The 16,609-nt window shown below is 44.2% G+C and overlaps 1 protein-coding gene across 3 annotated transcripts in view; it reads left to right on the top strand.

Annotated features, from left to right (window-relative positions):
• Window positions 1–16,609, top strand: part of ANKRD28 (ankyrin repeat domain 28) — a 97,853-nt gene that overhangs the window by 55,785 nt on the left and 25,459 nt on the right. For all 3 annotated transcript variants that reach the window (XM_006883332.1, XM_006883331.1, XM_006883330.1), the window contains exons 7-10: window positions 4,313–4,455; window positions 8,868–9,080; window positions 14,375–14,453; window positions 15,443–15,557. In XM_006883332.1, coding sequence (XP_006883394.1) covers window positions 4,313–4,455; window positions 8,868–9,080; window positions 14,375–14,453; window positions 15,443–15,557 — 550 coding nt within the window. The remainder of the gene's footprint in view (window positions 1–4,312; window positions 4,456–8,867; window positions 9,081–14,374; window positions 14,454–15,442; window positions 15,558–16,609) is intronic.

Raw genomic sequence — 16,609 nt, 5'->3', positions numbered from 1 at the left:
TTATCCAACTAGTCTTTGTGTACAAACATTTGTAGTTTTGTGTTCCCTATCTCTGATTCTCTTCAATAAGAATGTTGTCACTTAGTTTTAAGTAGAGCTGAGCCCGTGATATCTGGGCACTCTTGACTGGTCACTGTGGAGCTCTCTTACACTTCATAGGGAATCACACCGCTCACCCAAAGATGGCACCTCTGCTGGTTCAAATCCACTGCCTGCTTTGTGGGACAAAGATGGGCTGTCTCCTCCTGTGCAATTTACAGCCTCTGAAAGCCCACTGAAGGGTCAGCCCCAGGTCAGCTCTGATGAGCTTTGCATTTTTTATTTTATTTATTTTTTTTTTTTAGTAACTGGTCACTGGTCTCCCAAATAACCCCGAGGTCCAGGAGACTCACAGACTCCATGAATACTAATGAAGAGACCTTAGTGATTGCATGTGGTCATTTGTCCTTCCCTCCCCACAACCTTCTGCAGTGGGCCCGGCCACCTCTGCCCTAATAGAAGCTCGATTTCATTTTCTGATGGGTCCCCCCTTTCATCTTCCTGTTCTGTTAGGTTCTCTGGTGAAGTTCTCCAGTCCCGCCTCTGTCCTCAAATGAATTCCTGTCTTTTCCCTCCTGTGGTCTCTCCATCCTCATCAGGACCCCTTTATACACGGTGTTCTCAGGAGCTTTTGGACACTCACCTTTTGTCATTACTGAGCCAGGTTTTATGTTTTATTCAAAAGTATTTTACTGGGATGATTTGACAGAGATACTGGAATAAAATTCTCTCAATCACGTAACACATTTTTTGTGAAGTAATAATAGATAAGGTTAAATGGCTGTATAATTGTGGGATTTCCCCTCCATTCCTTTCCATGAAGACTTGAACTTTGTAAATTCTAGGATTACTCATTTCTTACATACTCAGGAACAAAATAAAAACGTAGGAACACGGTTTTGTTTTCAGTGACTCATTCTTCGAGCATAAAGACTATATTAAGTTAATTATGTGTGTAGACATAATTCTTTTTAAAGACGGCTGACATTGATTATTGAATTGTGTGTGCCTTGCTGGGCCTTGCCTGCCGATGGCTGCCATCCTCTAAAACTGGACCTAACTGACACAAATGAAATCTAGTCCCACCATGGCATCCTTCTATATATTGACAAGGAAAATTCACTGTACCTCACTAGATCAGTATCATTTCTCTCCCTCGAGCTTTCCCTTTTTTCTTTAAAAAAGACAACCACAAATTGAGTAAACGCTTTCTTTGTGTCCTCAGTGGTTCACTAAAGGAATTTACCAAGGCTTCTGAAATATGCCTAAATAAGTATCTTGGCAGTTATAAGACTGTAAATTTGACCACAAAGAGACCTTGTCAAGAATTATAATGAAAGGGAGCAGAGTGGGCAGGGAGAATAGTGCAACAGTGAATGAATGGAAACCCTAGGTCTCTGTAAACTTTCATTAAAATTAATTTTTAAAAAAGAATTATAATTAAACCTCATTAAAATTAATTTAAAAAAGAATTATAACAAAAGGCAGTTTTAAGTATTTTTTAATTGTGATTTTATTGAAAGTTTACAGAAAGGGTGTGTTTTGATGCACATTTTTCCTCCGTCCCCCAGTTCACTTTGTAATCCATGTCTTGCTCCCAGTTGCCTGTACGCAGGGTCCAGTCATCCACTCCGTTCATAGTCCCTCCCTTCACCCATCCCAGTATAGTGTTCCTTCTGTCCATTCTTTCCCTGCTGTCCCCTCCCCCACATCTTAGCAGTATTGGTCCTTTTGTGACTGAGATAATTTCATTCAGCATTAGGTATTCCATGTTATGTAGTGCTTACAAGTCCATTGTTCGTTCAGTGCTGTGTGATATTCCATTGTGTGAATATACCACAGTTTTCTGTGTATTTGTTTGTTGATGGGCACTTGAGTTGCTTCCGTCTCTTTGCTGTTGCTGCCTACTGCTGCAGTAAACATGGGTGTGCATGCCTGTGTTGGAGCTGTGGCTCTGGTTTCTGTAGGGTATATTCCCAGTGGTGGGAATGCTGGGTCAGACGGTATTTCTGTTCTCTACGGACTGCGCCCCCAGAGCTCCCCTGGACCGTCACTGTCCTGGCGCAGCATCAAGACTCCCACTCGTGAAGATGCTGTGAACAGCAGGCCTCAGCCTTGTCCCTGTCCTACGCCAGCCTCACAGTGCCCACTGTGCTCCAGCCCTCTCGTCGAGGAGCTTCCTCTCTCGCTGACCCTCACCTTGCCCAGCAGGACGTCTTTTTCCAAAGATTAGCCCCTCCTGACCATAAGCCCAAATACGTAAGGCAGTTCTCCATCCTTGCCTCTAAGAAGCACCCAGTGCTTAGACAGGGTCAGACTGACTTGTGCTTCTGTCAGTCCGTGGGGCATTCCGTTCTCTTCCAGCATAGAACAGAGCAATAAGAAGCGGGGCTGGCCATGCATTGTTTACACCGCACGCCTTTCCCCTACGCCACCAGAACTCCCTACTTACATTGTTGTTGTTAGGTGCTGTCGAGTTGAGTCCCACTCCTGGCCGCTCTGTGAACAGCAGACCTGTGCCCTGTCCAATCTGTATGTCCCCCTCGTCTCTGGCACCCTTGAGCACACTGCCATACTCACTGTCACCCATCCTGCTGGGTCACACTTAATTTGACACCACTGACGTGACAGGTCCCCTTTTGGGTTTAGTGTCCGCTTTCATTGACATTTTATACACAAGCAGCTAAATCCACATTAGGTTGTGAACGGTTTCAAATCATTGGAACAGATAGTTGCTGGGCGTCTTTGTACAGCACTTCCCTCTGCTCTGCCAAGAAGCAGAGCATCAAGTCTTTGGATGTCTAACATCTTCCGGGAGTTAGTACATGAAGAGCAAGAGTTGGTGAATTTATGATCATTTTTAAGTAGTGTTGCAAGGCCTTAGAGAATTGTTAGTGGGGAGTTGGTGCTCAGGGAATACAGGGCGTCCAGGGAAGAGTGACCAGTGTGGTCCAGGAAATTGGGATCTGACCATGAGTCTTGGAGGCTTAGTAGCAATGGTGTGGAAGAAACATCCAAGAATAACATTCCACGTGTGGAAGAAATCCCTAAAGTTAGGGGAGTAGAGCTGGAAAGGGTTAGGGGGAGGAGAGGCACCAAAATCTAATCTGATGAAAGTGAGGCCTTAGAGAACAGTGGGTGCTCCACTTGGAGATACATGCCCCTTCCTTGGACTTCCTAGGTTGACTTGACCTTGAGATTAGTTCTGAGCAGTAAATGGAAAGCTGCATTGTTCCTGAGCCAGATACTGTACAGTCTGCATCCAGTGACAGCCGATCCCACCCAGGAGGGTGGCATTGCTTGAGGCTGGATCCTTGAAAGACTGCACAGAGGAACCCTGGTGCTGAGTGAGAAACCAGCTGTCAGTGTGGAAGGCAGGGCAGTGTACGAGTTTCCTGTTGGCCTCACGCAGCTGTGCAGCCCTGCCCATCTTCAAGTGACGTGGGTAGGTCGCTCGTAGTTCGAGAGGATGATCTGAGAGAAACGAGGTTGTGAGAACCATGTTCACTGCAGCTCAGCAGACAGCATACACAGGGAGCTAACCTCAGTCCCAAGTCATTCCAGGTTTTCAAATAGAAAATGGTAAAAACAAACATATTGTTAGCATAAGTTTATTGTTTTTAATCTTTCTGGCAATATCATGTCTTTTGTCTGCTTGCCCCTTGCTTTGTTGTCTTTAGAACTATAGCTGAAAATACTTTCTCACTTCTTCACTTTGGCAGGATTTGTTGTTGTTGTGTTGTATAATGTCAAGTCAGGACCAACCCATAGCTGAACCTTGGGTGGGAGGAGATTACCCATCCTTCTTCCCTCAGAGCAACTGGTAGATTTGAACTGCATGCCTTCTGGATTGCAGCACAGCTTCTTGCCACTAGGCCATCAGAGCTCATACTTCATAATTTGTTTTTAGTAACAATCCTGAAAAGAACAAAAAGATCTAGGCAGAGGGGGTTATCTTGGTGAATTCCTGTCTTAGATGAGCTCTCGTGACATAGTCCACAGAGAGCATTGTTGCTCCCAAAAGCTGCGCGCCTCTGGGAGCACTTCAGAGCCACCAGTGGCTTCCTGAGAGGAAGATGGGCAGTCTCCTCATGCGATTTACAGCCTCCAAAAACCTTCTGGATGGTCAACTGTGGGTCCACTCTGACTTGGAACAGTACCTTCGGTTTTATCATGCCCTGTGAAATTATTCTGTGGATTTACTTTCGAGATACAGACTGTTGTATAATATTTCCCGTACCTTCTCTCTCTTTCTTAATAATGGCATTTCCAGGTCACATTGAAGTAGTGAAGTTACTCGTGGCGCATGGAGCTGAAGTGGCATGCAAGGACAAGAAGTCTTACACCCCCCTGCACGCGGCAGCCTCAAGCGGAATGATCAGCGTGGTCAAGTACCTTCTCGACCTGGGAGTCGATGTAGGTATTAGGATACTGGTGATCAGAGTGATTTCAGGTCAAAGATGGTTTTACACACCAATATCTTTGTCTTTTGTGTGTTTAATCAAGGCAATTAATGAGTTAAAATGCCTTTTAATGGTAAATGATGAATTGGCAAGTTTTTCTTCATTTAATTCCGTCCTTGGACCTCTGTTCCCGCTCTAGGACCAGCACTATCAGACACACTTAGATTATTTTCCCTGGATGTCTAGATTATTGTTGTCTTGTTTGCCTGATAAGCCTAGTATTTAAGTAGAAAGCAGTTCACGTTACTGGCTGTTGGCAAGGCCCTCAGGGTGATTGTCTGGTTAGGAATAGATACAGTTATTGTAGTATGTTTGATTCCTGACTGGAGATAGCAAGCCTGCTGCCTGCTGCTGGACAGGTCATCCTCTGTTCCCATGCTGCCAAACAGCTTTACTCTTGGTATAGAATTTTCGTTTTCATTGTAACTCTGTCAGTCTCAGCTAGTTCTTCAAAGTAGATTCAAAACAGCAAATTGGAGAGGGAGTAGAGTTCTGCTTGAAGGAGTTAGTTTGAAGTCAGCTGTTACGGCGGGTGGGGGGGAACTTTTCAAAAAAGTTTTCTTTTGGACCACTTTAATTCTCTTTTAGAAAATGTCTACATGAGTGAGTGCTTGGTTTTGCTCATGGAACGAAATGCAAAGAGGATTTTTCACCTTTATGTGTATTTTTTTAAAATGAGAAGTGTTCACTGTTTGCCATTATAGAGGAAGCATGCTAGAATGGCCACTCTTCATTGGGCCACTTTGGGCTTTTGAAAGGTTTTCCTAGGAACGCACACAGACACTCTTCCCCACTCTCTTCCCCTCTCCCTCTCTTTGTTCCCCTGCTCCTCCTCTCTCCCTCTCCCTCTCTCTAGCTCTACCTGCCATAGATCTAAGGAAAGGGAATGAGGTGCCCGTGTCTCCGCTGGCTGCTTCACTCTCATTCCAGTGCAGGACTTGATAGACAGCAGTGTAACGTTTATAAGCTTTTAGGGATAGACTGTACTTCTAAATAAGTAATCCGATTTAGAGCCATTTCATAATGATGTAGTTTATTAGTTTCTTGGGGCTGTTGGGCAGAGGACCACAAATTGAGTGGATTGGATTGATAGGGCCCCCGTGGCTCTGGCGGCTAGCAGTCTGAAATGGTAGCTTGTCAGTTCTCATCCTGTGGAGGTTCTGAGGTTCCATGTCTCTCTGGCGGCTTCACCTTGGTGTGCACAGCTTGTGATCTGGGACTCTCTCTCCTGCCTCCCTCTTTATATGATATCTCCCTCTGTGTGTGTGTGTGTACGCGTGCGTGTGCATCCAAATTCCCTTCTTAGAAGGATACTATTAATTGGACTTACACTCATAAATCACTATTTCATCTTCACTTGATTATATCGGCAAAGAACTTACTTTCAAATAGGTTACTTTCACAGGGTCCAGGTGGGCTGGACTTTTTGGAAGACACTATCAACCTAGTACTTAGATTTTAATTTTGCTACTTTTTTTTCTCCCCTCTCTTCTGCCCTGGGCCACCATTAGCCTGGGGAGCACTTTGTACCAGTAGCCTGCCTTAGTTTTTTTAGATGGATTCTTAGAAATGAAGAATTATAGATTACAGAAAGGTGGGACGAATATGGTGTAATCTAAACAGTAATGAAGTGTAGGTACTTTAAGTAAAGTTAACTGTTAACTTTTCTACTTTCTTTAATTTGTTTTACCAGGGATCTTAGAAAAGAAAATAGTAACTAATTACGATAACATGAAGCCCAGTAGTGCACCATAAGGACACCTCACAGCACCACCCTCACTCTACCAACAGTGGCAGGTTGATAGAATTCGCCAGCAGCCTTGGGTTCTTGATAGACCAACAGAATTTGGTGAAAGCTGTTATATTAAAAATTACAGTTCTTTACCAGGATAAGATACAGACTAAGGTCCATAAAGATGAGTCTGGGAAAGGGACAAGCTAGGTTCCAAGGAAAGCTTCTCTTACCACCTTCCAGAGTATGAAGACACACTTCTCTCCTCACGTCACTGCCTGACAGTACATGTGCTGGTGGCCGTGGAAGCTCTTACCTTACGCTTCGGTGCCTCCGTTGTTACTGGGACTCCGTTATGTAGACTTGATTGACCGATAATTGATTGCCCGTGTGATTGAGTTCAGTCTCCAAGTCTCTCTACTGAGTCACCCAAAGTCTCACCGTAAACACCTTCTATGTGGCATCGATTACCTCCCAGAAGTTATGGGCCAAGGCCGGACTTCTCTTTAAACTCATCGCTGTCAGATGGGATCGTGCTTGTCCATCAGATGTCCAAGGCTGTAAATTGCAACAGGTGGAAACTGCCCATCATCTCCCTTGGATTCCAACCACAATTCAAACTGGCCTATGGCCCAGGCTCGCTGGACTTCTGTGTGTTTAGGTACTGTCGAGTTGACCGTGACCCTGTGGCCAGCAGATCTGTGCCCTGCTCTGTGCTGCCCTCATCATCTACAGTATACTGAAGACTTCCTTTACGGAAAGCCAGATTTTTCACTGCGCAAGTCTTGGGCACTTTTAAAGTGTTCCCCCAAGTTTTTTAATAGAAACAGAAAAACTCTTGAATGCTTGAATTCTCATTCTTGAGCACATGCGTTTCTCTTTAGTAAAGTGTCAACACGCAAGACTAGAATACCTAGAGCTCAAGTGTGTAGCAAAAATGAATTCTGTAAGTGGAGGAAAATGCTACTTGTTTCTTAAAATCCTGATGTCTGTGTAATGTGAAAAGGCTGAAAATCCTACAACCTGAAGACAATAAAATAGATGAATGGAACCTTCTAAGAATTAAATCCCTATGCACATAAAAAAAAATTCTCCAGCAGGGTAGAAATGAAAAACACAAAGCGGGGAAAAATATTTGGTAATGACCTGATAGGGTCTCATATTTAAAATTTGTAGAATACTCAAGCACCCCAACAAGAAAAAGGTAAACAAACCATTTGCAAAATGGGCACAGAATATGAATAGACACTTTACCAAAGAAGACATTCAGATAGCATCCGAACACATTAAGAAAGGTGCAAAACCCGTAGCTCTCAAAGAGATGCAAATAAAAACAACTATGAGGTATCATCTCACCCCAGTAACAATAATAGAATAAGCAGAGCAGCAAACAACAGATGCAGGTGAGGTTGTGGAGAGACTGGAACCTTTTTATTCACTATGGCAGGAATGTAAAATCGTGCAACCACTATGAAAGGCAGTCTGGTGCTTTCTCCAAAAGTTGGAAATAGAAATACCATTTGACCCAGCAATTCCCCTAAAGAAACCAGAGCTACCACCCAAGCAGATATATATATATATACACACACACCATGTTTATTGCACCATTATTCACAATAGCAAAGAGATGGAAGCAACACAAGTGCCCATCAACGAATGAATAGAAAAACTATGGTACCTTCACCCAATGGAATACTACAGAGCACTAAAAAACAAGGAACTCATAAAATATTATATAACATGGGGGTCCCTGCCTGGAGGACATTATGCTGAGTAAAATATCTCAGTCACAAAAGGACAAATACTGCACAAGACCACTATTATAAAAGAAGAGTGACTTGGGGGCTGGGGAGAAATAAAAGAACTATTTAAAAGGAATATACAGGTGGGCATTATTTGTATGACAGCAAGAGAGGTGGATAGCAAAGTGGACTGGAGAAGGGGGAAATTAGGCAACAGTGAATGCATATTTTCTATAAAAGTGAACTGAGAGGCTAGGGAGGGAAATGTGCACCACTGAATGAATGAAAATCCAACTTTTGTAAAGGTAAGTTAAAAATCACAATGGGGAAAAAAAAGAAAAGGCTGAAAATATGCCTGCTATTGAGTATTACCTGAACAGGTAGACCATGAAGGAGAGGAGACCTTCATTGAGGTGAGGGGTCAGCACAGTGGCTGCAGCAGACGGCTAACGCGGTGGAGAGTAGGGATGGCGTAGGGTCCAGCAAGGATTTGTTGGGCGTGGAGTTGCTGTGAGCCCTCCACAGCGGGCGGCACCTGATGACGAGGCCCACATTAAATACGGCCTTGAGTTTGCAACGTGTGTTCATTTGACTTTACTGTGACACTATTTTCATTTTCTTTTTCCTATAATATCTCTTGGAATAATTGCCTTGTGCCCTGAGCTAGTCGTTGTGAATCATATTGTCTGAATGTACAGAATCTGTTTGACCATAACATGCTTGTTATTAAAATGGTCACTATTTTCAAAGAACACTGAGGTTTTCAGGATTTCAAATACCATGTGTATCATTTTCCCTCTTTGATAATTTGCATGCATCTGCAGAGTTGGTAAAAGCTTTTCCCACGGTGACAGTGAGCAAGACTAATGTTTCCTTGTTTTCTGCCAATAGATGAATGAACCCAATGCCTATGGAAACACACCACTCCACGTGGCCTGCTACAACGGGCAGGACGTGGTGGTGAACGAGCTCATAGACTCTGGTGCGAATGTCAATCAGAAGAACGAGAAAGGATTTACTCCTTTGCACTTTGCTGCTGCTTCAACACATGGAGCTTTGTGTTTAGAGCTGCTGGTTGGTAATGGGGCCGATGTCAATACGAAGGTAGGCAAGAGGGTTAGAACTGTTCTTTACGTGTTTACAGGTTCTTCTTAAACGCTTCTTTTATTTCATTGGTTGCACATTGGCTGAGGACGATAGTAACTGAGACCTGTTTGAAAGTCTGAGTCCCCAGAGGATTTGGCTTTTAGAAACCACCCCTTCAGGGCTTTTTTTCTATAGAAGGGGACTGATAAATTACCTGACCACAGTTAGGCAGACTGGATACATGAAGACTTCCTTTAGCAAACTTAAGATGTGGGCAGTTAAGTAGATTTGAAGGCAACAGCCTGTCATATTGATTTAAAATGGATTTTTAATCTTACCTAAATTGTATGCCTGGCATTCCCTTTGTATTGTTATGTGCCGTTGAGTCGCTTGTGACTCATAGTGACCCTGTATACAGGATCCCTAAACCCGGCTGTATCCTGTGCCAACCTCATTGTCTCTGACACACCTACCCGCATTACCCTAATCACTGAATCGATCATCTCATCGAGGGTCTTCCTCTCTTGCATTGTCCCTCCACCCTCCCAGACATGACGTCTCTCTCCAAGGACTGGTCCCTCCTTGCAACATGTCCAAAGTGTGTCAGACAAAGCTTCAGAATCCTTGCCTCCAAGGAGCAGCTCGGTTTTGCCCTCTCTGGGACAAACCTGTTTGTTCTCCTAGCAGTCCGTGGTATATTCAATATATATTCAACACTCTTCTCCAGCACCACAGCTCAAAGGCATCCGTTCTCTTTCTATCCTCCCCTAGTCACTGTCTAGCTCTCTGACTCATAGCAGTCAGGAGCTCCTTAGTCTCCAGGCTGATGTCGTTGGTCTTCAGTTCTCTGGACAGGCCCCTGACAGCTGACTTTCCAATGCAATTCATCTCTTGATTTCCTGGCTGCTGGTCCTAAGAGTGCTGATTGTGGAGTCAAGTAAACTAAAATTGTTAACACTCTCAATCTCTCCACCATCCATAATGATGCTGTCCACGGGCCCAAATTGTTCAAATATATTACTGCCAGGTTCTGTTGGAACACATTTCTCATGTCCCTGACTTTCATTTCTACATTTTTCTATTGATGGTCTTATAAAGTAATAGAATGAATGGGGTTTACAGGCATTATGGGACTCTGGTGGCCTAGTGTTAAGAAGCTGCACTACAATCTCAAAAGAACGTGGTTCAAATCAGGAGAAGGATGGCCAGTCTCCTCTCATTCACTTTACTGCCCTGAAAACCCACCGGAGGGTCAGTTCTGGGTCGGTTCCAGCTCTGCGGCACACAGCAGTACGTCATGTGACTGGTGTCTGTAATCTCTGCCGTGAACCTACAGCATCAGGTTCCCAGCTGCTCACCATTCACTCCTCTTCAGTCTCCACTGTTCATCCCATCCCGTCCCATTCTTCTGTGGGAATAAATTTTCTCCATATGTTGATATCTATAGCACATTTTGGTTTGTTTTTGTTTACCTAATGAAACTAGAGTCTTAGAAATGTAGTAAATATGTTTTTTAGTAAAGATCCCTAATTTTGGGTAATTTTTAAAGCTCTCCATTGTTTTCTCAATTTGGAAAGAGAGAACTCCCAACAGGACTTGGGTGGACTTCTCGCATGGTAATCTGTATTGCTCCTCCTTTTGTATATTTTGATATCTTACATGTCTGGGGAGCTCTGGAGGCCTAGTGGCAAGAAGCTGAGTTGCAGTCTTGAAGGTGCGTCCTTTGAATCCACCAGCTGCTCCATGGGAGAAGGATAGGCAGTCTCCTCCCATGTGATTAACAGCCTCAGAACCCGCCGAGGGTCAGGTGTTGGGTCAGTTCTGACTTGACGGGACACAACAGCAACATCAACATATCTGTCACTCTTGACTCACTCGTTGGTGTTGAGTCAGAGTCGACTCAGCTGACCTTGGGTTTTGAGGCTACAGATTGCGCAGGGGAAGATATTGTCATTTTCCTCAGAGCCTCTGATAGATCTAGACTGCCGCACAGCTCCTTTCAGACTGCGCCACCAGAGCTGTGGCCGTACAATGTACAAATGCCGACCTTGTCCTGCTCGCTGATGGGCGTGGTGGTGCTAAGTGCCGTGGAGTCAAGTCCAACCCATGGAGAGAATAGCATCTTTGAACCTTGCCCTGTGCTGTGCCATCGTGACCGTCTGACACTGGGAAGCCCACCATCACAGTCACTGTGCGAATCCATCTCGCTGAAGGGCTTCCTCTCCTTCACTGACCCTTCACCTGTCTAAACATGATGTCCTTTTCCACGGACAGGCCCCCTCCTAACAGCTTGCCCAAAGTATGTGATACCAGATTTCACCATTCTTGCCTCCAAGGAGCATACACTGGCTGTACCTTTTCCAGGACTTGTTTGTTTGGTTTTTGGTAGTCCATGGAGTGTTCAGCCCTCTCCTCCAGTGCTTAATCAAACTTTCAGCTTTATAGCAAGTAACTGAAAAGATTATTATGGTCTGGGTTAGGTGCACTTTAGTTTTCAAACTGACATCATTGCTTTTCAGCTCTTTGGAGAGATCCCTGACAGCAGGCTTCCCCAGTGAGATACATTGTAAATTCTACTATGTAAACCTAGTTCAATTTTTTACATAGATTATATGTTTTTGTCATTGTTGTTAGGTGCCACTGAGTCATAGACAACTCATACCCTATGAACGAAAGGCCTGAGCACTTCCGTACATAGAGTTTCCGGCGGCAAGCCATTTCAGAAGTGGATGCCGCTCCTGCTTCCAGATAGATTATGTAGTGGAACAAAATCCATTGCCATGGAATTTATTCTAACTCACAGTGACCCTTCAGCCTGTAAATCTTAACTGGAGGAAAGTGCCCATCTTTGTCTTAGAGACCAACACATTCCCTCCCCACCTGGGCCTCTGTAGTAGAGGACTGATAAATTACCAACTCCAGGACCTGGTTTTCTCAACAAGCTGGATTGACAGTTATGACGGGGACTGTAACAGTGAACTCAGGTGTGTCAGAAACACGGAGGAGACCCCTTGTCCACAAAGTCACTGAGTCAGCTCGAAGACACATAACAGCAGGGTTATTGTGAGGATTAAATGATGGAGAGTGTAACAGGTTTTTATACATTTTTCCACTTACTTCATCTCAAAGTTTCATTACAGATTAGTAATTTAAAAATGTCTATAGTTGAAAGAATAACATAAAAACATTATATCATGTTGGGACATTCTGAACAGGCACGCGTGCTCAGAATCACATTAGTTCAGTGATCCGCGAGCTTTTGTTTTGTTCTTTCTGATTAAAGGAAAATAACTGGCACATGTACTTAAAAACAGAAATATGAATAATCGTGTCACATTTCGGGTTTGAGTACGCACACAGGCTCGCGCAGGGTTGTTGAGGGCTAGGAATCTCTGCAGAGCAGTCGCTGCTTCTGTGTGATTGTTTACTGGACTCGAGATCTCTCGTGCGCTCGCTCTCGCTCTCTCTCTCTCTCTCTCTCTCTCGTGCATGCACACACGCACTCTGGCTCTCTCACTCTGGCTCACTTTCGTTCTCTCACCTTGCTCTCTCTTCTAATGCGGTTGCTGGGGCTGGTGGTCCACGGGGCTCTTTTATTCTTTGGAGGCCATGAGAACCATCAGGTCGACCACCTGGTTGCTATAACCAAATTCATTGTCATACCAGGAAATGAGTTTGCCAAAGTGGTCATTCAGGGCAATGCCAGCCCCTGCATCAAACGTGGAAGAGTTGGGTGTCAGTAGTAAAGTCACAAGAGACAACCTGGTCTTCAGTGTATCCCAAGATACCCTTGAGGGGACCTTCTGATGCCTGCTTTAATACTTTCTTGATGTCATTATATTTGGCAGCTTTCTCCAGACTGCAGGTCAGATCCACAGCTGACACATTGCCGGTGGGGGCAGGAAAGCCATGCCGGTAAATTTCCCTTTCAGTTCAGGGATGACCTTGCCCATGGCCTTAGCAGGCATGATGTTCTGGGCAGCTCCATGGCCATCACACCACAGCTTTCCAGAGGGCACGTCCAGTCTTCTGGGTGGCATTGATCGCATGGGCTGTGGTCATGAGTCCCTCTGCAATGCCGAAGTTGTCATGGATGACCTTAGCCAGGGCACCAAGCATTGGTGGTGCAGGAGGCATTGCTGACAATCTTGAGAGAGTTGTCATACTTTTCATGGTTCACGCCCATCACAAACATGGGGGCATCAGCAGAAGGAGCAGAGATGATTACCTGTTTGACACCACCCTTCAAGTGAGCCCCAACCTTCTCCAAGGTTGTGAAGACACCAGTGGACTCCACAACATACTCAGCACCAGCATCATCCCACTTGATGTTGGCGGGATCTCGCTCCTGGAAGATAGTGATGGCTTTCCCATTGATGACCGGCTTCCCATTCTCAGCCTTGACAATGCCGTTGAACATGCCATGGGTGGAACCATGTAGTTGAGGTCAATGAAGGGATTCTTGATGGCGACAATATCCATTTTGCTAGAGTTCAGAGCAGTCCTGGTGACCAGGCGCCCAGTGAGGCCAAATCCATTTACTCCAACCTTCGCCATCGTGTCTCAAGTATGCAGCTGAGGCTACACGAGAAGAGAGGGCGATCTGGCTCGACAAGCAGGGAGATAAGACTGTTTCTTACACAGAAGTCAGTATATCCTTCTTTATAATTATGGTGGCCAAGGTGATTCCAGCATCTACTCTTTCTGCATCAAGGAAGGGTCCCTGATTTCTTGGTGTACAAGCATGTGGCAGTGTGGGTCCAGGAGCTGAGGGGCACATCAACCCCCCATCCCAACCATGTGGCTTAGCATAGCATTTCCAGTCCTCACCTACAAATGGGAGTTGTAGTAAGGTTTTTTTACAAGCCATAAGTATTCTGGTATTTTAAAAATTGTTCTTTATGATGCTTACGCCAAAGAAAAACACACAACCCAAAACAAAACCAAAAAAACCTTAGTTCTTAGTTTTGAAAAGCTAGTTTACTTCCTAAAGCCCTGAATGGTACAGATAGCTAATATGGTTAGTTACAAACTCCTCAATGCTCCAGAGAAAGGGTCAGCCATTGGCCTGTGTCACGTGAGCCACTGAGGGCTGGAGCACAGCCTGCTCTGTCCACGTGGGGTCCCCATGCCTGGGAGTCACCTTGAGGGCAGCTGGGACATAGATTCTTTCCATTGATTTCATTTCAACTTAATTGTTGGATAATATTTGTGTAAAATCAAGATACAAGAGAATATTTACAAGAAAATGGAGAATTGCACACTGTGTCTATACCAGGGTTCTCTGACATTGCTTTTATCCATTGTTTCAGAGCAAAGATGGGAAAACCCCACTGCATATGACCGCCCTCCACGGTAGATTCTCCAGATCACAAACCATCATCCAGAGTGGTGAGAAGTATTTCTTTTCTTTGTTATTTGTCCTTACATGTAGTAAAAACATCCACAAAATGAATGGTATTGAGAAATTCGCCTAACAGTTAAAAAACATAATGTATTCTTAGTATTTTCTATTTTCATTTCTCTGTGCTTTGTGCTCTAGAATCTGAATTTTTTTTTTCTAGCTGTTCTCAGTTATGCTCTTTAAACATTGCCAGGCATCGCTGCCTTCCTGATAGGATCTGTTTTATAACTATAAACAGAACTCAGTTGTATTTACCATTTTTCTTCTGTTCAATACTTGTGTGTGGATTTTAGCCTATTTTCTGAATTTGTATTGTTTTGCATTTTAATTCATTCTAGACAAGCTTTCCTTTTGCATGAAAACATTTTTAGGTGAATTGCTTGAAACCATTGCTTACCAAGCCATGTTCTGAGGAATTGTTCGTTAGTAGTTCCTTAAAATAAAAAGAATTTGGTTTTGCAAGTGGGCTGCTCTTGCCGATTTCTGCTTCTGCCGTTTTTGAAATACTGCATGTTTTCTGCATGACAAATTCACAAGGTCTGAGGAATTCCTTGCTCTACGGAAATCTGTTCATTTGTCTAATATACTGATCCACTCCCTAAACAACATGCCTCTGGAAACTCTATGAACTTTGATAAATGTCTGTAGTTGTAGAAAGGCTCAGGCCTTTTGTTCATAGGGTCACTATGAGTCATGCTCAGCTCCAAGCAATCAACAACAACAATAAACTTATTATATCTCAGAATCCTTTTATCACTTAAAGTCTATTAAACTCTTAGGCTTAGTTCAGGAAATGACTTTAATACAAAGTTTCTGGGCATAGTGCCTTGCTTAGTAAATATATCCTGGCTAAAACCTAATGGTAATTGCTCTGTCCATTGGCTTGTGCTTGACAGTATCTTACCCTCTCTTCACGCAGTAGGTGGGACTTGACCTTGGTGGAGCCCAGGGCCAGACAGTGCCTTCTCTGTTGCAGGAGCTGTAATCGACTGTGAGGATAAGAATGGAAACACCCCTCTGCACATAGCCGCTCGGTACGGCCATGAGCTGCTCATCAACACTCTCATTACAAGTGGTGCTGACACTGCAAAGTAAGTGGTCCCTCCTGGTGTGGACAGTGTGGCTCATGCAGGCTGCAGGGGCCACTGCTAGATCGTCCAAGGGGAAATACAGGATTGATTTGGTCTCAGAATTGTACTAGTTGCTTGAACTTTTTATCATCTTCTGACATTTTAGAGGATAGACTGTTTTAAGTGCAGTATTCTTTGGCAAACTAGCATCAGGTGTTTTTGTTTTGTGTACCTTGATTGGTAGATTATGGACAATGTACACTGTTGCTCAGAGGTTAAGTCTTTGTTCTTCATCCTTTGATTTTACTGGCGATCCTACAGCAGACTCATTAGAGTTCAGGGCAGTGACAGTGACGTTCAGGGTGGCAGCGCAGCGCCCGTCTCTCCGGTCCTTCCTCTGCTCTGTTAGCTCTCGGCCCCGGAGGGTTTCTGTCTACTCTTGAGTGGCTGATGTTAATCAGTAGTTATTTAAAAGAACAGTATGCTTACAGGGACCTTTTCACTAGTTACGGTAAACTTGGTTGATTCTAAGAAAACTTCAGGATGTGTTTTTGGTGTAAGGTTTAAAAATGACCTTGGGCATTAATTTCAGGTCATCCAGCCTGAGTGGCCCGAGGAAATCTGGAATCTATAAGACTTCAAAATTCTGTTCCCTGTTCCCTCCCCCTCCCTGTCACTGGGAAGTCTCTTTATTTTTAGACTAGATATAAATAAAAGACCAGGCCAAGCTAAGCATACTGAAGGTTTTTCATCCAAACACTATCTGAAGTTAGTAGTATTCATACTGTATTCCTCAGAACTCGAGATGCTGCAAGGAAGCTCAAGTCCCACTTTACTCACACAGTTCACTTTCATCCATCTTGTATATTCAAGCTTCCACATATGATTTTGTTTAAAGATTTCTCCTGCACTCTTTCTGGAAAGATCCCCTAAAGTGACCTTAAAGCCAAGGGGTAGTTTAGTTTACCTAAGGGTTAAACCGGGTGGCTCCTTGGAGGCAAGGATTCTGGGGCTTCGTCTGACATACTTTGGACATGTTGCCAGGAGGGACGGGTCCTTGGAGAGGGACATCA

The sequence above is a fragment of the Elephantulus edwardii genome, unplaced genomic scaffold (genome assembly GCF_000299155.1).
Source record: "Elephantulus edwardii isolate Elephantulus edwardi_28Jun2011 unplaced genomic scaffold, EleEdw1.0 scaffold00027, whole genome shotgun sequence".
NCBI classification, from domain to species: Eukaryota; Metazoa; Chordata; class Mammalia; order Macroscelidea; family Macroscelididae; genus Elephantulus; species Elephantulus edwardii.
Note: the sequence above shows the minus strand (reverse complement) of the source record. Positions and strands in the feature narration are given on the sequence as shown.